A 24,292-nucleotide genomic window follows, 5' to 3' on the forward strand; every position below is an offset into this window, starting at 1 on the left:
CCAGGTAACAAAGTTTAACTGTCAGAAGCTGTAAGGACTTTGACCAATGTTCATTTGATTGTGCATAGTGGACTAAACTCGGGGATTCTTGGGCATGAATGTAAGCCCGAGGTAACTTTTTGGGACCTTCGGCATGTTATTCAGCTCTTACAGGAACAATAGTGGAAATAGTTCTTAACATAAAAAGTTTAAAAAGTTAAACGGGTTTACATATGTAAAACGCGCAGGACACTGGTGGTGTACAAAATATTATCAAATGCTACCGTTTTAAATTCTTCAAGATAAAGTTCCCCACTGCCAGTTTTTTTTTGTTTATTCAGTCATTTGATAGCACACTGTCTTGCCTTTTTCCTTCAAAATTTTATCACATACTAAATCTAAGACATAAATTGTTTTCCTCTTTGTTGTGTTGCAAGTGTGGGCTTTTTCTAGTTTGTATTTGACAGAAGAAGGTAAGTTTTAGACATGTTCTCAGTGCTGGCAACAGTGGTTAGGCAACAGATTACATTGTGTAGAAAGTAGCATTGCCTCCTGTGCAGTATGTAGTGAGGTAAAAAAAATGGCAGTGGCAGCCTTAAGCTACCTGAGTCTGTGAAGGTTTCAGAGAATACAACAAATCTCACATCCCACGGACCTCCCTCCCTACCCACTCCAGTTTAGCAGTAGCTGAGGCTGAGTGGCAGGAAACTAATATACCCCCTCAGGATGTTATATTGCACAGAAAGGCATCCTTTGAGTGTTTGGCCAATATTTTTTCATGACCAATAAAGGTTGCAACTCTTGAAAATTCAGTTGCCCTGCTTCAAGGCCTAGGATATCCCCATATTGCTCTTCCTGGAGAATCTCGCCTCCATTCGCTGAGTACTACTTCTTCCTGGTACAGCTGGAGGTGACAATTGCTTCCCTTCCCCCCAAGAGGAGTTTTAGTTTTCCTTTACCTGAGGCTGAAAACTTCAATTAGTTTTACAATATAGTCCCTGAAAAGCATGGCCACCACTCATTCTCTTTGTTCTGCCAGCTTAGAGCCTCCCTGCTATGGCCTTAACTTTCATAAGTGAGTTTCAGGGATAGTAGTCATTGATAATATGTTCTTCTTCTGCAGGGAGCTTCTAAGCTGGTGGAACAAAGAGACAGGTGTGCAACACCATTGACTTTTTCTTGTAGCCCCCACCTTCGAGAGTATATTGCAGGCAAACTAAGGAAGCCTTCATAGTTTAGGTGTCACTTGAGCTGTTTATGTCAGAGTACAGTGGGACAACAAGAGCCAGTACCTTGTGCCTCTTTCTATATGATACTTGTTCTTCCTCAGCCCCTCAGGTGATTATAAGACAAATATGGACCCCAAGACCATCGAGGCCTGGCAAGAGATGCCTGATGATATGAAAGGTGACCAAGGAGACCTACTAACAACCACTGAATATGCTGCAGATCCCAGCACCCCCCATCTGCAGAGCAACCCCAGTGCACTCAATCAGCTCGTCAAACATGATGCTTGTGCCAGCAGGTTAGTCTTACACTGGCCTCCTGCTGCCCATGATCAAGGTTTCTGCCAGGGTCAGAACATGGGTGGGAATTGTCTTTCTTACTCCAGGCCACTGCCTGGGTTCTCTGAGTGTGCTCAGAATGTTGATACCCTGGTCCTAAGGTGGTGTTGACTGCTTCCTGGGATTTGATAAATTGAAATGCAACTGTGATCAACAGAAGTCTGGCTATTTCCTGGTGCATGAAGCAAAGAGGAAGTTGTTTCCCAGAGTGTACATGGGTGGACTTCTAGACTATTTTTCTTTATACAGTGGTGATATCAAAGTATGACAGAGCACGGGTGACATGGACTATGGGGCTGGCTTACAGATTCAGAGGTTCAGTCCATTTATCATCAAGGCAGAAACATGGCAGTGTCCAGGCAGGCACGGTGCAGGAGGAGCTGAGAGTTCTACATCTTCATCTGAAGGCTGCTAGCAGAATACTGACTTCTAGGCAGCTAGGACAATGATATCAAAGCCCATGCTCACAGTGACACACCTATTCCAACAAGGCCACACCTCCTAATAGTGCTACTTCTTGGACCACTACAGTGAGTATAGACTTAAAGTGATTACACGGAATAAAAGCTAACTGGTACCCTTGTCAGGAACCCCTGAAAGGAAACTAAGCAGTCACTTGTTCCTGAGCTAGTGACTGCAAACTATACCCTGAGGATCCAAAAGGCCAGCAATGCTTTTCAACTAGGAGAGGAGTTCAAGAAGATGAGTTAGAGGAGTGTCAGGCCAGGGAGGTGTACAGCAGCACAAGGCAGAATCTGTGGCTCAGGCTGAGAGCGACCTGATACAGCTGTAAGGGTTGCTGACTTTAATTAAAGGTAATGGTAATGGAAAAGTGGTACCCAAGGATGCTTCCAGATTTCTGTTTGGGGTGACAGGCTGGATGCTGAAAGGAACTAGCTGAGGATGAGGAAGTTAGAAGAGCTGCTGTGCAGATGTGACAATGTTAAGGTCATTGGGCCGTTTTGACTTTGAAGAGCCCATAGGAGATCCAGGTGACAAGAAACCCTGTAGGCTGGAGTTGAGTAAAGATCTGACCACTGACTGGAGCTGAGAGTTGTCAGTTTGTATATGACAAGTGAAGGGAGCATACAAGAACAGCCTGGAAGCCAGTGTATAGTCTCTGCTTTTCTTAAGAAAATCCTCTGGGCAGTTGTCTGGCTAGCCTGAACCACGAATCTGGCTCATCTAATGTGGCTGCCTTGGGGGAGGCAGTAGGGTGGTTAGGATGGAGTATTATTTGTATTATAGATTGAGAAGGGAACATGAACTAAGGAGGCACAGGTAGTAGGGGTGCATAGCTGTCAGTGTTGGGTGTGAATTGGAAGGTGTAAAGAGGATTAACTGGATGATTGTAGCTACAGGATAAAGTGGAGGGTTCATACAAGGGCGGAAACACTATACAGAAGGGTAAGGAGAAGAGTTCACGTGTTCAAGAGCTCATGCTGTGGTCTTATTACTGTAAGAAAGAAAAGGCTCAGTATCTGAGACACTTACAGGTGAATAAAGGGAAGTCAGTTCAGGACATGGACAAATATAACTTGGTTCCTGCCTTCTCAACCTTGGCAGTGCTTAGTTATAAGTATGCTAAAACACAATGGAAGCTTACAAAACAAGAAAGTCTAAAGAGAAACGATAAGAGGTCTTAAATATGCTGCATGTTAGGGGATTTGAAAATTATAAAATAAAAGGAGGCAAGCTATTACTGGATAGATTCATCCAAGGCATTCCCTGAGGGCCTGGTGTATAGAAAAGGAACATAACTGTCACTAAACCAGGAACATGCTTGGCATAAGCCATAAGCTTGTGCAAGAACTTCTGACCTCAACTCTCCTATTTTCTTTATCTTCTCATTTCTTGATGGTTCAACTTAGGACCATTTCAAAACTGCTTGCTTTCTGGGAGTTGCGGGGGGAGGGGGCTTGCTTCCTGAGATGGATTCCCCCTATGCCCTTGGGAAGTAATATTCAGATTCCAGAAATCAGCAAGGGCCAGGTCTCTGCTCTTCTCTGCAGAGTATTGTATGATATATAATATTCATTCTTTCTCAGCACTCCAGATGCTTGTGAGAAGAAAAATACAGCCCCCAAGAACATCCACGCCTTACAGGAGATACATGGTGACTCAAATGTGGCTTCTCAACAACTTGCAGATCTCAGCATTCCAAAGCCACAGAGTAGCCCCAGCAAACCCCAGCAGCAAATCAAAGTAGAGGATTATACCAACAAGTAAGGGCCTGAACTACCCTCTTACTGCCCCAGCCCAGCTGTCAGGGCCTACAACCCAGGACAAACACATGCACTTACAGCACAAGCCTTTTTCTCTTCACAGACATGAGAGGCTAAAAAGCAGCAGAAAGCACACCAAACAAGGATTTGAGTGCAGGTGGTCTCTTGGAGTCCTAGCATCAGATCTGTTTGAACAAGAGCAACATGTTGCCTTGCTCCAGAAACCAGTTGGAGCTGAGAAACAGTGTGGGTTGGAGTTACGATTATGGGGTGTTTTACAACCCCATCATGGGGTTGTAAGGTCTGAGAAAGGTAGAAGCTGGTGTGAATGAGATTACTGCATAATTAAGCTGCCAGTTGGATGAGTTCTTTCACTGTTACTAACACCAGGATGGCCCGAGAGGGACCAGTGAGTCAATAATTCACCTCTGTAGTGCTGACCTAGGAGTATATGATGGCTGAAATAGGATGGCAGCAGTAGTTTGAGGAAACAAGGGTTAAAAGTTTTCTGTGACAGCCCAAAAAACCAAGGTATAAGGCAGTACGAAATAAAAAGCATTTCCGTGAGCAATTCAGGCCTCCCCCACTGTGACCTTTCTGACTCCTAGTCTTAGAAAAGCCTGTCCATACCAAGGTTGTTTATATATTATTTTTAAAGTATATTATGATTGTTCTCTATGCTAAAATATTATGTCAATTCTTCTTTATTAATAAAATCCATTAGAGGCTGGGATTAAATCAGCAATCCTCAGTATTCTGTAACTTTAAATTTTAAGGCCCATTTTTAAATGATGGTTCTTAAATACTTTAAACTCTCTTTTAGCCCACCATCCACCAGAGGTAGTGGGAAAGAAAGGATATTTTAAAAAATAGACATTTTTTAAAGTTCTTTAAAATAACTGCCATCTGTATTGTCTAAAAAATCAACAATTTAATTCATAGGTTAATAGCAATAGCTCAATCCATTCACAAAACTTTATAGATGAACAAATTTGATAGAGTTGAAATAAGAAACACAAATCAACAGACAGCCAGGCCTTGGACTCAGCTCAAGTCAACAAGAGACACCCAAAGAGATGCCAGGAAAACTTCTCAACTATGTCTCCCTCAACAAAACAAAAATCAACAAAGACAAGAGACCAACAAACATTATACAACTAGTTCTGTAAACAAGCCAAACTCAGCCTCTGTCACTGTCTGTCAAGTCCTTTTTATATGTCCTCTAAACATGTGTCCTCCAAGGCTCTTGCACATGTGTCTGTCTCAGATGACATCACTTTGTCAATCAGCCCAAATGCACAAAAGTGACAAAAACTCTAGCATACCAACAAAAGTTTCTTAATGTTTCATTCTGTAGAGTTCTAACAAATATAACAAGTACACAATATAAGACAGACCAATACATTCATATGGTTAATGAAAAATCCTTTATCACATCTTTTCATGTACTTACTTTAACAACAACAACAAAAAAAAACCCTTTCTCTTATGTCTGCTTCAGCTAAACATTCCCTTACAAGTCTTAGTCTTTCACCTGTGTCTATTAAAAAAATATTCCTTCATATGTTTGCCCCAACAAGATACCTTACAATATAAGGCCTATTTGAATCAAGAAGTAGAGACGTGCTTACTCTTTTCTCCATTTCTTTCAGTCAGAAAAGCCCTTCAAGCAGCATTGCCACTGTTACTGTCTCCAACACCTCCGAACAATCTCAATTGACTGTTGCTGGTGCCTCAAGTGAGGTGGACTCCAGCTCAACTATGTAAGAAGGGCCATCTATCAAGTCTTAATGTCCTTGAGCATGGGGACAAGGAACCTTAATCTATGCTTTAGAAAGCCTCTGCAGGCTACTGGAACATGGAAATGAGGGTCAAGGGTGGGGCTACATTGAGCCAGCCTGAAGAAGACCTTGTTCCCAAAGCCTCCATAGATTAAGGTTCCTTGTAGGCACCTGAAACCCGATTCATAATAGAGTGTGAAGTGTAGCAGGTGACTGCTTCAGGGAAGGCACTATGTGGAAAGAACTAGTCTACGTGTAAAATGGCACTGGCATCCTGCCATTTGCCTGCAGCTTCCCTTGAAGCCTGGCTTGTGAAGCTCACTAGCCCCTCTACCCTAGGCCTTTACATGAGTGTCTGTATTTCCTTCACACTGGGCTGGGGGCACTGACCCTTCTCTGTGGGTGCGGTCCAGTCCCATAGAATCTTCTAGTACATGTCCTATTCCGCTGTGCTCCTTCTACAGCAAAGGGATTCTTTTCGTGAAGGAATACATGAATGCTAGTGAAGTGTCTTCTGGGAAGCCAGTGTTTTCACACTGTGACAGGTAAGAACAAGTTTCAGGTGCTCTGTTGTCATAGCCTGTACCAGGCCTACTGTTGCCTTCATTCCTAAATCCTGCTACCTCAAGCAGGATTCAGTGGACAATACCTACTGGGTAAGCATCCAGTGAATGACAGCATACTGCAAGTGCCTACTAATGCATGATTTATGGATTTTCAGATTTTCTTTCTAATTTGGTAGATAGAAAATCTAGACCCCATGCTAGGTGGCCTCACTGAACCCCTTGTCTGTTTGCTTTCTGATGCCATGCAGGAAGTTACTTCCAAGTCTTTCCAGTGATGTTCCACCCACCCACAGTCTAGCTTGTGTCAACTGGATTTAAAACTTGCCAGCACTATTGGCCCTATCAGCTTGAAATACAAACATATTGCTGTTAAGCCAAATGGGGTCTCTTGCTGCAAGTGGACTGCACTTTCACCAATAACAGCCTCTCCCAGCCTCTCTTCAGGGAGTCCAGTCCTGCCATACAGCATAAAGCCCCCACTGCTCTCCATACTCACTACTTCATGCCATCAAATCCAGTGGCACCTGGGTGACTCTTACACTGCCGAGTTCAGCTGCCAGCACAAGGTGGAGCCTTGCCCACCTCTGGAACAGAGCTTCTGAGTGCTAATGCTGAGGACCTACTTCCCAGAAGGCTTTACCTCAATAATGCTGGTGATCCCCACTAATGCAGCCAACCAGCACTGATTATCCCAGTATAGGAAAGGATTCAATTTAGTGTCTCCTGTTAATCACAGCCAATTCATCTGCCCCAGTTAACCAGTACCATAGATTCTTAATGAGAATATATAAGCCTTTCATAGAGTCTTTAAGTGACCCTGTAACTGCTCTCTGGCACCTCACAAACCAGGCCTCCCTCATCTGCATTGCTCTCAGCATTCTTATCTTCCAAGTTACCATAGAACAGCTCAGCAGACTTAGGCAGCGCAATGGATTTTTCCAGCCAAATTTCCAAATTCTTTCCACAATCCTCCCCAAACAATGTGGTAAGGTCTCTCACACCTGTACCCCACTCCTGGTACCAATATCTATCTTGATTAGGGTTGCTACTGCAGAGACGAAACATCACCATGACCACAAACCACTTGGGGAATAAGTCCTTACACTTCTACATCATGGTCCATCATCTAAGGAAGTCAGGACAGGCACTCAAACAGGGCAGGAACCTAGAGGCAGAAGCTGATGCAGAAGCTGTGGAGGGGTGCTGCTCTCTGGCTTGCTCTTGATGGCTTGTTCAGCCTGCTTTCTTACAGAATCTAGGACAACTAGCCTAGGAGTGGCCCCACTCAAAATAGGCTGGGCTTCCCATGTCAATCACTAATTAAGATACTGCTCTACAGCCTTTTCTACAGGTTGATCTTATGAAGACATTTCCTCAAGTGTTCCCATCTCTCAAATGACTCTTGCTTGTGTCAAGTTCACATAAAAGTAGGCAGTATATGTAGTTTTTGATTTTTCAGTGTATGGGCTCCTGAAATTTCCCATAGTAACCCATACATATCATATGTAGTAAGACTCTATTTTTTTTCCTGCTGGTCAAAGGAACTGAGGGTCCCACTGGTACATAAATGTCAAGAATCTTTCCATAGGGTGTCTTCTTCATTCACCATGAAAGAACTCCTCACCAAGAAAAGTGTGCCTCCTTAGTATAAGTCCCTATTGTACCAAAGGCCATTTCTCATCACAACAGTGATGAATGTTAGTGCAGTTATGTCTCTAATTGTGGCCACAAGGCTAATGAGAAAAGCATCTTCTACGTATGACTATGACAATGATGCGGCTTATGTTGTGCTCTCTTCTCCATTACACTTCTTGCAGTACCAGCTGCATTGAAGACTCATTGGATCTGGCAAAGAAAGCCCCCCGTGATGGCACTCCACCTTCTGACAGGTATGTCTGCTTTCTTGACAAAGGTCTTCCAGGTCTACAGGTGAGAGAGCACTAAGGAAGATCTTCACATGGGTCTTCCTCTGCTTCTTTGAAGCTTTTGATCTGTTTGCAGTTGTGTCATACAAGGGAGACAGCATAAGGTGGTACTACCCCAATCTGGATGTCATATTTCTGGCAACTGAAGCCTGGAAACCAAGATGAAGAATAGATGCAAAAGGTCTGAAGGAAAGCCTAGGGAGGTTGTTATCAGCAAGATGCGACTCTTAGGGATAGAGTCTAACGACTCATTTGACTAACTCGCACAACTGAATAGATTCCGGAAGAAACAACTACACAGGTCATTGGTGTGGAGAGAAAAATGTTTTTGTTTGTTTGTTTGTTTGTTTGTTTGTCTGTTTTATCATCAAGAAGACAAAACTAAGAAGGCACAGTGCCCTGGAGTCATGGAACTGATCCTAAATTAGGACAAAAAAGGGCTATTTTTAAATCTTGGCATAGGAAAGAAAAGAATGTGCATCAGAGAGTGGATGTACCCAGGTTACAGTGAGGAAAAGGGGAAAGAGGAATATGTCACAGGAAGTTAGTTACTGGCAGAGCCAGAAATCAATCTTGAGGCTTGACTACTAATAGGTTATGGATATTTCTCCTCTGCCATATGTCTTCTCACTTATTATAAAATCTAACTTACTGTGCTTTACACTCAGACGCCACAGCTAGACTGGGGAGAAAGTTAAGATAAAGCAAATATCAACAGTGTGTTTCCTTTACCCCAACACAAACAAGTACAGAACTTATAAATAGGGTGATAGTGTCTCTTCTATTATGGCAGATTACTAAATTCTGGACAGTCATAGATCACTTGGTAAGTCTCATCATCAGGTAATTTTATAGTCTGTATATGCTACTTTACCAAAATGCCCAAGGCTGGGTATGGTGGCACATGCCTTTATTCCTAGGACTCAGGAGGCAAAGGCAGGTGGATCTCAGTAAATTTGAGGCCAGCCTGGACTACATAGCAAGTTTCAGGCCACCTAGGGCTACACAGTGAGACTTTGTCTCAAAAACAAGCATGCAAACAAAGAAGGAAGCACCTACAATGACTTCTTTACCTCTTTCTAGGCCATAACTCTTAAAAGTCTTACCACATGTCATATTGCTATATAGTAAGGACAAAGCTTCTAACACATGAATCTCTGGAGGATACACCCAAGCTTTGTATAAACCATGGAAGGTAGACTGCTGAGATGCCTGGGAATTTTTCAGTTATATAGGACCAAATGAAATATATCATTTTCAAGAAGCATGGCAGTTCAAATACCATGGTGCTGTGTCTCTCCATTGTTCCAATAATAAATCTAGAATCTAACATTACTGATTAATCACTGGACTTAGTCACAGAATTGGGATTCTCTCCAAGGCAACTCCAGTCACTTGTGCACAAGGGTACACAAAGAACATGGAAGAATCAGGGATGCACTGAGAAGAGGATTCTCAGGCATTTCTTATGTCCAGAGAGTCAGCTATAGGCCACCAGCAGGATGGCAAGGTGTCTTAGGGTTTCCATTTCTGTGAAGAAACACTATGGCCATGGGAACTCTTAGAAAGGGAAACATTTAATTGGGGCTATCTTATGATTCAGAAGTTTAGTCCATGATCATCATGTCAGGAATCATAGCAGCACACAGGCAGACATGGTACTTGAGAGGTAGCTGAGAGTTCTACATCTGGATCCACAGGCAGCAGGAAGAGAGTGAGACACTAGGTATGGCTTAAGCATCTGAGACCTCAAAGCCCTTCCCCAGTGAAATGGTTCCTCCAACAAGGTCTCCTAATAATGTCACTCCCTATGGACCCATGGGGGGCATTTTTATTCAAACCACCACATAGTACTAAAACATCTGTACCCATGACAGTGCTAGGTCCTAGTTGCTAGCAATACCCTGACTTCTGTTGGAACCAAGTTTACATCTCTAGAAGACAGAAGTCCTAATTTAAGCCTGTAGGATGAGAGAATAGAGCCTGTTTCAGCAGTTCCTGTTGGGGGAAGAAAAGAAAAGTGGGAAAGCAGAGATGATTCTTAGAAATAAAAGGAATCTTGGAACAGAGGATACAACTGACCAAGAAGTAAGTATCTTTTAGGACTTTAGCATGAGTTCTGAGAAGGCTATGCAGTCAAACTAAACATGGGGTGGCCTTGATAGAAACTAGAAGAAAGGGTGAGCTCCATGGTCCCAGGCATGGAGAAGGAGGCTGTCAAGACTGGTTTAGATTAATGACAAGTTGGAGAACCACTTTGGCATAGGTTTCCTGGCAAACCTAGAAGATGTGCTATATCATATCAGAAGTGTGGGAAGCAGCCTGACTGCTTGATCCTTGTTTCCATCTCCTAGACCAACTGAAGGGGTCTGTACTTACTGTAGCCGTGAGATCCAAGACTGTCCGAAGATTACCCTTGAACATCTTGGCATCTGCTGCCATGAGTATTGTTTTAAGGTAAGAAAGAGGTGTGAGTATTCTGAAGAGCACAGAACTAATCACATCAGAGAGTGGGAAGTACACAGGAGACTGGATTTCTGTTCACAGCTGTCAACAATCTCCGAGACTCAGCGGGGCTGTGAGCTGAAGAGTGGAGTGTTGGCAGTTTACATGGCTAATAACAGAGTGAAGGAGAAAAAAAGGTGTCCTAGGAAAAAACTATGCCTTATAGAAGGTCACTGAGTACAAAGGCCCCAACACAGAAATACAATTCATTCTAACTGGCACGAATAGGATGGCACAAATCAGAGGATATTGGATTAAATTTTCCTAGAGGACATGTGAACAGATGTCCATGTACCCAATATAGAGCACCAAAAACAGATGAAAGACATTATTTCACTCAAAGTCAGTCAATATGCCTCTTGCACCACTTCTGAGGTACCAGTGACCCTACAAGCTGCCCTGAATCCTACATTTGTTCTACTCCATCTTCTGTGATGGTTCCTGGGTCTTGGAAGGTAGTAATACAAACGCATGATTATTTTCCCCCACTTAGACCTAAGCAACAGTCATACCAATTAGCACTGTGACTAGTTAGAAGTCTACAGTAACTACCTTTCACTGCAAAAAAAAAAAAAAAAGCTTCCCTGATGAAAGTTAACAGCAGCATAGTCTGTAGCCATGAACAACAATAGCAGTATTTTCCACAATGGGGCCTATGCACTCCCCAGCCAATGCCTTTGATAGGCCTTAGAGTATGGGATATGATTTCCCTTCCATGAAGCTGGCCTTAAATCCAATTGAGATGTTTTGGGTTGCAACAGTGTACATGCAGCATGCAGGATCCTTATCCAGGTAGATCTGTTGGTGACAGCTCTTCATCAGCAGCATTTTCTTAGCCAGTAGCTACTTACAGTCCTCCACATCCCCAGCTGTTAGGAGTCTCTGCTAGGGATCACCCCCATAGACTCCCAGGAGCCTCCTCCATCCCAGGTCTCTGGTTCATCCCTGAGATAAAGCTCCCCAACCGATTTCCTTTCTTTTTCCCAGCTGCCCTCTGTCCTGACTCTCCCCACACCTGATCCTCCTGCCTTGTTCACCTCCCCACCTCTTCTCCCATCCAGTTCCCTCCCTCCATTCACTTCCAATGTCTATTTTTATTTCCCCTTCTGAGTGAGATTCAAGCATCATCCCTTGGGCCTTCTGTATTATTTGGCATCTCTGAGTCTGTGGATTGTAGAGTGGTTATCCTGCGCTTTATGGCTAATATCTACTTATATGTAGGTGTAGATCTATTTTTTAAACAAGTGTAAGTTGTATCAAATTAAGATACCAATGTATAGGTTTTTCATTATAAGTCTTTTATTACAATTTTAAAGCTAAATTTTGTTACAGATTTTTAACCATACCTAATGAACTTACAAATCCTGAGATAGTTTACAAAATAGTCTTAAGAGGTTTCTTTAAGAGTAGAGAGCAAAGAACTTATAGAGATAGGAGAATTTTAAGAGTAGAAAATAAAATCAAGGGGCTGGGGATTTAGCTCAGTGGTAGAGCCCTTACCTAGGAAGCGCAAGGCCCTGGGTTCGGTCCCCAGCTCCGAAAAAAAGAACCTCCCCCCCAAAAAAATAAAATAAAATCAACCTTAGAGACGAGAGATCTTTGGGAGTGTAGCGCAGAACAAGTTTAGACATAAGATTTGGGGATCATTTGTGCAGTGGCAGAAGTTGTTGGAAAATCTAATGTGCCAGTCTTTGGCCACTGATTGATCTGTACCTAGGCCAGGCTGTTTCTTGTAAGACAGTGAGGTTTTAATAAAATGTCTGAGTCCAAGGAAAAGGAGAGGAAGGGCTATACAAGGCTCTGGAGGGCATAAGGAGGGATAGAGCAGGTAACTCTGAGGGGGAGGAGGCAAGCAAGGAAAGAGCGGAAGGCACAGCTGTGTGACTGCAAGGGGAAGCTCCAGGAAGGAGCTGAGACCAGCGGGAACAGAGTGGGTAAGTGTAGTGCTGCAAGAATTGCAATACAAGCAGAAGGAGAGAGCTGTCAGAGAGAAATGTATCAAATCACAAAGGAGAGGCATCCCTTTCTACATGACAGGGGCCCAGTAGGACAAGAGGAGCATCCTAGCACACCAGTATGACTTTTGTAGTAATAGTAGACAAAGCAGGCAACTCTGGGGTGACATTTATCCAGTAGGAGAAGAGAGACAGAGAAGGTAGCAGACAAAACTGTTGAAGAGGTGGACTGGGAGACACTTGAGGAAGAGTAAGGAGATGCCCTCATGGGCATAACAGGTCCGAGAGATAGAGAGGTACCCAGTTGATAGACATCCCAGGAGGATATAGGAGGCTCCAGGAGCCAGAGAGACCAAGAGATGCATGATGAGTGCACAGAAGTTGTAGCAAGTTGCAGGAGCCAGAGAGACACTTACCAAGTACACAAGGAGAGACAAATGGTTAGAGCAGATGGAGGGAAGATATGTCTGAGGAAGTGACGTCTTGAATTTGGAGTATAATATGGTAGGTGGCAGAAGCCAGCAGAGACAAATGATCCATACATACCTTAGGAAAGTCAAATCAGCAGGCTATTTCAGAGAGGCCAGGTTCCTTGGAAAGGAATTCATATGCTACTCCCATGGTTTTGGCACCAGATGAATGAATAATGAGGACATGACTGCTCCTAGGTATAGTTCTGGAGAAGGGTTTATTGCAAGTATGAAGGAGAGAACAGCCAGAGGCATCTGGAAGGGTCCAGACTGAACTAAACCATGAGAGAAAAACAGGTGAGGTTCAAGAGAGGGAGAGAAGAGCAGGGTGGGGGAAACTAAGAGGAGCTGTAGAGCAAGAGGCCAAGAGAAGAGCCAGGAGCCAAGAGAGCCAAGACAGCATGAACCTACAATGGCTGGGCTTTATGTTGATGGGAGGGAGAAGCTGAAGGAAGGGCAGCAAAGCTCAGGTCCTGGAGTGAAGAATTTCTAAGAAGAACCAGAACTCTGTAACAGGTACAGAGAGCCTGGCTGCCATGTCTGCTTTGAATGTTAGAGGCATCTCAGAAATTTGTCCTGATTTCTTTGCTACCTAACACTTAGCAATCTAAGGTGGTCCCCTAAGCTTTATGAAATTCAACTCAAACCAAACTGAGATTTGTGGCTTTACTATAGAATTTGAAAGGAATTTTACAACTGGCTTGTGATAAAGATATTTTAGTACAATCTTAATTATGAACATTAAAAGAAAAATGTGACGGGTAAGTGTGGGTCTAGTGTTCCAAGTGAAAGTGACCTTTACACATGGGAATTTTTAATATCTTAATACAGGCCACTGTCCTCCCCTTTGATATAGGAGAGAAAAATGAAGTGGTGAAGTCAGAGGGAGAGATGAACATATACAGCTATTTTAGAAAGGATGTGTAACTTTGATATAAAGTCTAATTTTTTTATAAATTTAAATTCATTTTAATGTCACTGTTGACCTTACATAAGTTTTATAACTTACTGTTATGAATGAGAAATTTTATCATTTTGTTACAGATGATTTCACATTTTAATTAAAGCACAGATTGCCCATTTCTGATTATACTATATATAACCTATGGCTTTTAATTAAGTGCTTAAAATAAACCAATTTAAGATGATAAATTTCTCCAGTTGAGGGGAAATCTTACCTACAGTTAGGGTTTTGTTTTGTTTTTGGTCTTACTTTTATAAGCTGAATTGCTACATTAATCAAACATAAAACTAGCTGGGGTTGAAATACTCATTTATTTTTCTCACAACAACTAATTCTATAAATCAAGATACTTTAACAACATTGGTGGAAACATTAAGTACATACTTAGTATTTGATTGGTTGCTTAACTGCTAGATTCCAGAAGGGTTTTTATTTGTTAAGATGTGAGGTCTTTGTTTTTTAGTAAGAGGATAAGAAGAGTTGCTGTTTAGTAGGTCAAAGGTAATGGAAGATAATTGTAATTGGGCTTCAATATTCCAGCCTCTCCACATCATTAATGTTCGAAGCAGTCAGTCAGATTCTTTCTAGGAGTTCTCATTCACAAATCAATCTAGAGAAACTGGTCTCTCTAGATTGACTGAGGAGTTTGACAATGAAGATGGTAAAATGGTGCTGGATTGCTCATGGGTGGCAAGTTGTGAGGATTCAAAAGATATCCCAGGGGTTTGTGCCTGAGCCTTGTAGTAAAGGAATGTGATATTATTTGCTACCATGGGAAAGAATGAAAAAGAACAAGTTTGGAAATAGATGACGCTAAAATGCATTTAATGGGGGCTTACAGATTCAGAGATTCAGTCCATCAGGACAAAGAGCATGGCAGACATAGTGCCAGAGGAGCCAAGAGTTCTATAGTTTGATCCAAAGGCAGCCAGAAGTACCCTCCTCATTGGGCAGAGTTTGACCAAAGGATCCTCAAAGCCCTCCACCACAATGATTGAATTCCTCCAACAAGGCCATACCTACTCCAAGGCTGCACCTCCTAATAGTGCCACTCACTCCCTGAACACAGTATGTGTGTTGCATATAGAAAATATGTAACTTGTAGCACCAGTGGGAATGCACCTGCACCTGGCTGCTATCTGCAGGCACAGAGGCTCTGAGGGGTAGGCTGGAGGAGTGCCTGATTTCTAACATTCCTCCCTTTTGTTTATTATAAAAGGTCAGGAAACAGGAAGGGGTGATGATGAGGCAAGAATGGGGGTGCTGTGCTCTTTAGACTGCTTCCTGCTGTCTGAAGGCATTGACATCTTTGAGGACCCAAGAAAGTTGGTATGCAGGCCAATTCCAGGAAGAGCAGACTGTTTCCCTCAATGTCCAGGCTTCCTGAAGGACTGTCTTGGACTAGGAAAGTGCAGGCTTAGTTGAAGCAGTCTATGAGGCTGGACCACCTGGGGCTAGCTGCTTTGGTCTTGGATCCATACTTTGAGGGAACACCTAAAGCTGGGAGGATATTGGAACAGATATATTAGGGGCAGAAGGTAAAGCTGAGTTTAGGAAGAAATTTTATTTTAGGTGTACATTTGAAACTTCTGGGCCCAAGGTCCTGTTAGTAGAGGGAGGGAAGTCCCAAGACCAGGGGAATGGGGACAAATTTATCCTCAGGAATAAGTGAAAAAGGCAAATGCAGAAACAGGCCGTTGATTGACAGTATTTATCTGGAGTCCATTTGACCGAAGAGAGGTAGATTTAAGCTGATTCCCCAAAATTTACAAGAGTTTTTTTAAGGTTACTTTTTTACTGTCTTACATATATTAGATATATGAGATAAGTCTTATATATGTATTAGCATTACCATTGCTGAACAGTAAATTTCCACCTTTGTGTCATAATAGAAGCCTGGGATATCATTTTGGGTTAAAAGTATAAACACTTTTTAAGGCAAGTTCAGGGAGGACGGAAACTCCCCATGAAGCAGAAGTGAGCAAAAGCTCACTTGATCTTGATTTTCAGTACCAATCCAGACCATGAAATCAGGGCCTTTCTCCTCTGTCCAGAAGACCGTGTGTATATAGATTAGACAGACCTTTTAAGCACAGTAAAAAAAAGTATAGACTTTTAAATCTATACTTAGAAGACAACTGAAGGAAATTTAAAATATTGAGCTTGTGACTATGATAACATTTTGAAGTGCTTTAGCAAAACTAGATTAATAGCTTATTGGAACTTCATTGATTAATGTATAAAAAAACCCTCTAAGCTTTTGAAGTCTTACTACAACAGTAGCATAGAGGGAAAGAGATCTGAAATATTGTACCTTAAGCCACTTTCTTATCACAACTTAAGCTTTCACATCCTCAGACCTTTTTAACTTGCATATATACACCATTAAGATAACTTCTTAGACCATAAACTTTCTTAGATCCTCACAACCTAAGCTCTTGTATCCTCAGACCTTACATTACCTTTTTTTCTATCCAATCATTCACCATAAGACACGGGTTGTTGATTACTGATAGCAGTTATTGTAAAGCAAGTTTCTTTAAATAAAGGGATAGTAAAAAGTTACTTTGAAATCTGTTTTTTGAGTTTAACACTTCTGAGTCTGGTAATAAGGTAAAATGTGTCTAGGCCTAGTTGTAGCTCTAGGAGAGTGAGGCCTGAGGCCTGATGTTACACATAAAGAGAACTGAGGAGCCAGCCGAGGCCTTGGTTGCTGCTGTCACACTGACAAAGGTGTCACTAGCCTAGTGTAAGCATTATCAGAGACCTGAAGAGGATAAATTTTACCTAAGTAAGCAAGAACTACAGACTGAACAGCTTCTGAATCTATTAAAAATGGCAGAGACTTACTGGCTACCTGGACAGTCATCAACCTAGGTTCCTCCATGGTTACTGGGTGGAAAGGTCCCAGGACAGTGTCAATCTTCAACCACCTGGCCCAGAAGATTTGACAAACATTGCTGTGGAGTAGGAACTTGGGGGTGGAGGAACCAGCCTACCTTGTCAAGGCAAAGCAATGTAATCAACTTCCTGGTGTCCTGCTTGCCCACAGTTGAAACAGGGTTGGCACTAAATTTTATCCTTGGCACTACCCAGCTGCTTTTTGCTCCCCCAAGAGAAGTAATCCCCCAAGATTACATTGGTTAGTGTCATTCATATACATTGCTTGTCCATTTTCTGCATGCCCAGAAGTGACCCCTCAATGTATCAGCACCTTTCTAAGTCCATGTTCCAGTCTTGTGTACAGTAATTAAAAGGATAGAAACATTATATAGGAAATAGAAGCCTAATTGATTTACATTGAAGAATACTTTGCCAGGAGAAGTTGAGAAGTAGAAGTACCCAGATTGCCATAAGAAGGGCAAGAATGAGCAATGGGACTTGGGGTTCTCTAAAGGCTGTTCTCTCCTTCCCGTGTACCTTTGGTTGCCTGAAGCTAGAAGCCTCAGGCTGGAGACAGAGTTCTTGAAAACCTGGCACTTCTTGGTCTCTTTTTTAATCAACTGCCAGGGTTAGGAAGTCCTGCCACTGACATTCCTGGTTACACAGGTTTATAGGAGGGACTGGGCTACTAAAACAGAGTCCTTCTCTTCCATGGGACACTGTCACCTTCTTTTGGACCTTAAACATTCACATCCTCCAGCCTCTCCTAATCTTCTAGGTAAGGAAATGGAAGCTGGGAAAGTTTCAGTAACTTGCCCATCTAATTCAGCTAAGAAATAAAAGTCAAGATTTTAACCCAGGCTGATTGTGAAACTGCAGCCCCTCACCAGGATACTGAGATCATCCTGCCAGTGTGTGTGTGTGTGTGTGTGTGTGTGTGTGTGTGTGTTGGGGGGGGGTATAGGCCAGATAGCAACACTGGATGTCTTCCTCAGTTGCTGTCTGTTATTTAAGTGCACAAATAGTATTCAGAGCCCTAGAAATCCCATGCCTGCCAGCTCTGGGATTACAGGTTGGTACCTCTGCACCCAGCTTTTATATGGGCTCTGGAGATCAAATCTGCAGCAAGTGCTTTACTGACTCAGCCGTCTACCCAGTCCCTGCCAGCTTACTTTTGGTGTTTTATTGTGTGTTTATGTTGCTTTATAGATCATGTTTAATATCTATGTTTGCAATGTCTTATCTCCTTGGAAGTCCAGGATGTGCCATCAATTCATCAACAGCATCTGCTTTAGTACTGACCTCCATTTTGCTTTTTTTAGTGTGAGATTTGCAATAAACCAATGGGAGATCTCCTAGATCAGATCTTTATTCACCGTGACACCATCCACTGTGGGAAATGCTATGAGAAGCTCTTCTAGGTGAGTACTGGAAGCTTGTAGGATAAGCATCCCAGAGCCCCATTAAGCTACAGGAGCAAAACAAAAATTTGCCCTGGTTTGGACCTGGGTTTTACTTCAGGACCCTGCTATACTTTTCAGTCACCTAATTAGAGAATCTCAAGACCTTGTCCTTTGCTGCTTTGAGATCTTAAGAAATGTATGAACCCCTCCCTACTCTCACCCCCACCCTGGGACTCTTTCCAAGTTGCTAGAGTCATAGTATCTTCCTTTATAGAAATATATAGAACCTCAGCTGAATCTGTTAACCCTGGAACACCTGGGGCTAGTTTTTAACAAGATAATAAAGATGCAGAAAGGGAATGGTTCTGAACAAACATGTAGTTGGTATATGGTAAAATCACGACCTCACTTCAGCTCTCAAACTAGCACCAGGCTCTCTGCCGTCTTCTGGCATTATTTGCATAGCTTTAGATTTAGGCTTCATAACCAAGATGTTGACTAAAAGCATCCTCTGGGCCAGTAGCCAGTGGGATGGACCCAAGTGCCTGAACACAGCATATTTTCCCTCTTTGGTTGCCTAGAATGTTGCTTTCTCTCCAGGAAATGCTTTTGTGTTGGGCTTGGCCTCTCAATTACTGCAACAGTTAGTTATCTATCCCAAGAGACCTGGCTGTAAGGGATTGGATACTTACTTTGTCTCACTGTTACCTCTATTTCCTTTTTTGACTCTCCAGGCTGAACAGAAGCTGATGATCCCCAGCTGTCTTTGGCTGTCCAGTTGACCCAAATTGTTGGCTCCTCCTCCCTTATATCCTCCATGGTTCCACTGTACTTCTGCCCACCTTGTACTGAAGTAGCATACATTCAAGATTGTATAACAATGATGTTATAATTACTTTTGTGTAGCCTTTTATACCTTAGGAATATCTCAGTTCAGGCTTGAAATCCTTGCTTCCAATATAAATGAATCCACTTTGACTTCCCTAAGATATGTTGGCTTTGTAATGAGTGCAGATGGCCCAGTATGTTAGACATGGGTACAAGTCTAGGTATCAGCTTATGCAGACTTTCTGAAACTTCTGATGGGCCAAGCCAAAGAAACTGTTGACGATCCCTGGTAGGGAAATTACAGGCATTGAATGCTAAGGGTTGGCAATAGGCTAATGTTTAGCTTGTCTATTCATTCTGTGTGAGTGTGTGGATGTGTGTATTTTTAAATTTCTCACAATTTTTGAAATAGTTAATTGTCTTTGATTGAATTGTGTAGCAGATTTAAATTACCTCCTCCCATTCTCCTTTGAGTTTTTCCAGTCAGTTATGTCAGCACATGTTGGAAAGTTTACCCAGCTTTAAATTTGATAAGATACACTATTAGAAGGCTTCTAACCAAAGGGATATCCTTGTCCGTTTGAATTTTCATAGTTGGTTAAAATCTTTAGCTTCAGTATTTCTGGACTTTTATTCTCTGAGCTGCTTTTAAGGTGTATAGATCTTAAAAGGGTAAAGAAGAAAACAGATAAGGTTTCTTGAGACTTCGCCACACACCCGGCATTACCACAAAGCACTGGCTTGGATCTAATTAATAATCTCTAAGATATTCTCATCTTCAGTTTAGAAATGAAGAAAGTAATGCTCAGAGAAGTGTGAAAACTCCTGTAGAACCACTGTTGTCTCTCTCTTTCTCCCTTTCTCCTCCCCCAACCCCCCAGAGCCCATACTTTCTCCAGAAGCGATAACCACAATGGCACTGACTATGTGTCAGGCTGTTTGAAGGGCCCCTGTTCCTAATGTGAAATATTTCCCTGAAGTGTAGTGTTAGAAATGGTTTTGAAAAGTGTGAAATTCACCCCATCTCTGGGCTTCTTGGGTCCCTCCTCGAAACACTACGGTAATTTAACTGCTCCCTTTCCCTCTCCTACAAACAGAGGTGTTCACATGGGAACAAATTTGGCTTATGCAACTTCTCAAAGAAAAGCTTGCTATCCAGTGAGATGTGCAGTAGGCTCTCTGCCCTGATCACATTGCCTTTTGTGACCTGTTTTCTAGTCCTGAATCTGTCTCAAACTAACATCAACTTCTAGGTCCCCAGGTACTCAAACACTGCCAGCTGATGTCTGACCCAGCAGACGCAGGTTCATCCCTGAGTTTACTAATACACTGCTCGGATTCAACTTCACTCTGCTGCCTTTGGGCTCGGCCTTAAATTGGAAGCTCCTTGAAAGGAAAAATAGCCCTCAAGACTTGGGGATGCAAAATGAAGGCCTCTTTGTTGGATTTACTTATAACTCTTCTCTTTCTCCAGAATTTGAACCCTAGACACATTTGAGTGTGGACTTGTTCTTCCTATCATGTAATCAGAGAAGAACATTCTATTTATTTGACTATCTGTTACATGTACTCTGAAGAGGAGAAGGAGTACATTGTTCCACACCCAGATACTAATTATGAACTAGTCTTCTCAAGTTCAGCTCTAGGATGGGACTTAGCAGATGATGGGCATTACCATATGTGTGCCAAATGAATTAATAAGAGAACACTAAGTTACTCCCTTAGTTACCTGGGCATGTCAGTACAGGCCTCAGGGATGGAAGAAGAGGCTCTGTATCTGATGAATTCCCCACCTTAAAGGTGTACTCTGCCATTTAAAGAGTTTTAGAAATATGGAATATACTCAGACAGCTTGTAAGGTTAGTACTGATTTGAATCCAAAACAGCCCTTTTGTGTCTTAGACACAAAATTCTGCAGCTAACAGACGGATGGTTTTGCATTAATTTACTTCTTTTTAATTGCTTAGTGTTTTAATTATACTTGTTTAATCCACATTAATGTACACAAATGACAATAAATGTTAAGATATTACATACCAGCATTATAATTTTCTTTTAAAAACAATTGTGTAGGAGTGCACTTAAGTATAATAAATTGGTAGTTTTAGGCATGTGGTTTACCAGATGCCATTCTTGCTACCAAACAAAACTGGACATGGTAGCTGGTACCTGTACCCTAGCACTCAGGAGACAGGTCATTCAGAGTTCACAGGCCTGATCCCTGATGTAATCTTGGAACACTGAAGAGGTGAATTGTTGTCTTGTTTTGTTTTGCTTAGAGTGAGCCTGCCTAAAACAAAATAAGATGATGTGTGATGTGTGAAGCCCGGAGTCTGCTCTGCCACAGGGCACATCCTTTTGTGGAGCCAGGACGCAGAAAATTTGACTGCACTTACCCCCACGGTCTTGCGGGGCAGGTGTTGGGCTGTAGGGAGGCTCTGAGACACCGGTCCGGGGTGGGAAAGTGCAGTCTGAGGCACAGGACAGCTGGAGCTGGCTAGGGGCGGTGTGGGGGAGGTGGTCCCTGGGACTGTGTAGAGGCCAGGGCTGTGGGGTTCCCAGGCTCTTAGATATGTAGGTGCCTGGCCCAGGGCTGGGAGCTGATCCCACAGGGAGAGTCCTTGGCTTGATGGCTGGTGGCAGGCTTAGACTTGGTGGTGGTCACTGGGAGTGCAGAGAGGCCTTCTACAGGATACTAGATGGTGGCTCTATGGAAGCCCTTCTCCATGGCTTTCCCCACTGCAGATCTCAATGAAAAGAGACAGTCTGTGGTTCCAAATCATTTATTGCTGTGGTGGAAAGGAGATGTGTAAAACCATACCCCCACTTCTCAGGCTGGGCCTGAGGTTAAATACTTCTTGCAGGGAGGAGTGTCTGAGAAGGAAAGCTTATTGGTTAAGCCATCCGCACCTCTAGGTACCTCATTAGAATGGTGATCTCTGTCTTGAGCCTATCTGACCACAGGTCACTTCCTTTTCCTCATCTACATGTGGAGGGACATTGTTCTTATGTGACCAATGACCACTAGTCTATGGGGGCCTGTAGCCTGGGGTCCGGGAGCAGGCAAGGCTCCTACCATCCCTCCAGGGTCTTTGGGGCTTCTAGCCTTAGCTCAACCAGGGACCAGGCTGCCTCTCATGGTCCCACAATGATGTGTGGCTTTAATATGAATTTACTATACACAGATAGGCTATTCCCTTGCTTCTCTTTAATGGTATCAAACAGAGAGCTCTCCTTCCCCATGAAAAAATAGTGGTCAACAACAACCCCATTCCAATAATAACCATTAGAAGAGGTGTATAATCTGGATTTTCAAGTTAAAGATGATTTCCTTGGGGAAGTAACCTCCTCAGAGCTGTAAACCTTAAGGAAAGGGAAGAATTGCCCACTCAAGATTGATTTCTGAGCACCCACTATAGATAATATTGAGCCATGAGAATGATGCATGCGTCTGTGAAAATGAAGTTCTGCCTCCTGTTACCTCTTTCCACCTTCATTTGATCAAGTCAGACCCACCAAACTTTATGACACACTGGTTCACAAGCTCTATAGCACATTCCACAGCCACATTATCCATTTATATTCATAGACATATACAGGGCTCAAATTCAAGACACTTGACCCTTACTGAATCCAGTCTCATCCTCTGGCACACTCATTCTTGCATACATACAATGCCATGTGATCACACTCACCTTCAGTGACAAACACATCCAGAGATTTTCATACATGAGCACACACATTCCCAACATTCAAAAAGAAGCCCCTACACAGTGACTCACATACCTATTCACTGTCCAACAGTCAGTCAGAACTGCATACTAACACATGTACACTCGAGTACATGCACACATGAGTGCATGCAAACAGTCAAACACACTCCCACCAAGGGAAAGGAAGAATGCTGTGACACGTGTCTAGAATGAGTCCCTCCTTTCCCTATTTCCTGTGAAAGTCTGCCAAGCCTCGGTCCAACCAGTCCTCAAACACCCTTTAGTGGACAAAGAAGCTGGCCCCTAACCAGTCAGGAGTAGATTAAACAGGGTGGGTGGAAAAACACTACGCTCTGAGTTAGGCATCACATCTATAAGGGCATCTTTTTGTACATCTGTCAATCTATCACATAGATGCCCTGTGCTCTCTACAAGTACAGTGCTGTACCAGGAATCCTGGGGCCTGCATCCTATACTGCATCCGCCCCTCAGCATATAGCCCCTTTATTCCTGTCCTGCGAAGAGCCCTAGGAAGACAGATGGCTATTATATCCTGAACCCAATGGCTACCAGTAGCCTGGTTCCTTCCCACCCAGGAGACCACCATAGCCCCTCATGGTCTCTGACATGCATACATGCCAGTGTCAATCCAGTCACCACGACTACCCTCCAACTCACTCGCAGCAGAGGTAGAACATAGCCAGAACATTCTTGAAATTTATTCAACAAAGCTTGTATTAAAACCATTGAAAACATAACAGAAACTTTGAGTGGTCACTAGAAGATATAGGCCCTGCCCACACACGGACCTTCTGCTATCTCAAGAGATCACCCACAACAGTGTAGAATACACAGTCCAGGCACAGGGAACTGGTGGGAGCATAGCATCCACTTACCCTCCTTAACACACACACCTCACTCACGGCTTTGTACAGGAGCAGCCAATGGTGGGTAAGCACACAGTGGGGGAAGGGACTCACTGGGCAACTGGGTCACTATGAGCTTAGCAGGTAAGAAGGCGGGGTTCCAGAGCAGGGGGTACAGCCTCTGGACAGTAATGGGAAGGGGAAGGGGCGTCCGTATTGGGAGAGCCAGGCAGTAGGCAGAACCCTCGAGATGGCCTCTTCTGGAACGTCCACGCGTTTGGTATGGATGGCAGATGGAGGATGGCGCTCTGGTAATGCCGCCAGACCACCCCTCAGCTCGGCAGGGTTTGGGGCCAGCCTTGGCAGAGTTGAATTCACTGGCTCTCCCTGCTTGCTCTCTGGAATTCTCCAGCAGCCCTGGACAAAAGGGAGAAGAACAAACTACGCCCCCCCCCCCCCAAGCCCAACCCCGACACACACAGAGTCCTCCTCCTGATGTTCTTCCATCTCCTGTTTGTTCGCACAAAATCTGCCCTGCACACTCCCAGGCTCTCAGGCCAGCTGAGGGCATTAACCCTATGGTGCCATGTGCCCCAGCCTGGGGCTCTTCTCAGGCACTGGTGTCCTGTCAGGTGCCAAGAGGGAAACTGCCCTGCGTTGGCAC

The 24,292-nt window shown here is 43.3% G+C and overlaps 1 protein-coding gene across 7 annotated transcripts in view; it reads left to right on the top strand.

Annotated features, from left to right (window-relative positions):
- Zfp185 (zinc finger protein 185) overlaps positions 1 to 21,083 on the top strand; it is a 45,759-nt gene extending 24,676 nt beyond the window's left edge. For all 7 annotated transcript variants that reach the window (NM_001433021.1, XM_087600808.1, NM_001433024.1 and 4 more), the window contains 8 exons: positions 1,310 to 1,504; positions 3,593 to 3,769; positions 5,422 to 5,532; positions 6,015 to 6,095; positions 7,934 to 8,005; positions 10,396 to 10,498; positions 18,141 to 18,239; positions 18,956 to 21,083. In NM_001433021.1, the coding sequence (NP_001419950.1) occupies positions 1,310 to 1,504; positions 3,593 to 3,769; positions 5,422 to 5,532; positions 6,015 to 6,095; positions 7,934 to 8,005; positions 10,396 to 10,498; positions 18,141 to 18,239 (838 nt within the window). In that variant the 3' untranslated portion in view covers positions 18,956 to 21,083. The remainder of the gene's footprint in view (positions 1 to 1,309; positions 1,505 to 3,592; positions 3,770 to 5,421; positions 5,533 to 6,014; positions 6,096 to 7,933; positions 8,006 to 10,395; positions 10,499 to 18,140; positions 18,240 to 18,955) is intronic.
- The last annotated feature ends 3,209 nt before the right edge of the window (positions 21,084 to 24,292 follow it).

The sequence above is a fragment of the Rattus norvegicus genome, chromosome X, assembly GCF_021556685.1.
Source record: "Rattus norvegicus strain SHRSP/BbbUtx chromosome X, alternate assembly SHRSP_T2T, whole genome shotgun sequence".
In the NCBI taxonomy this organism is placed as follows: domain Eukaryota; kingdom Metazoa; phylum Chordata; class Mammalia; order Rodentia; family Muridae; genus Rattus; species Rattus norvegicus.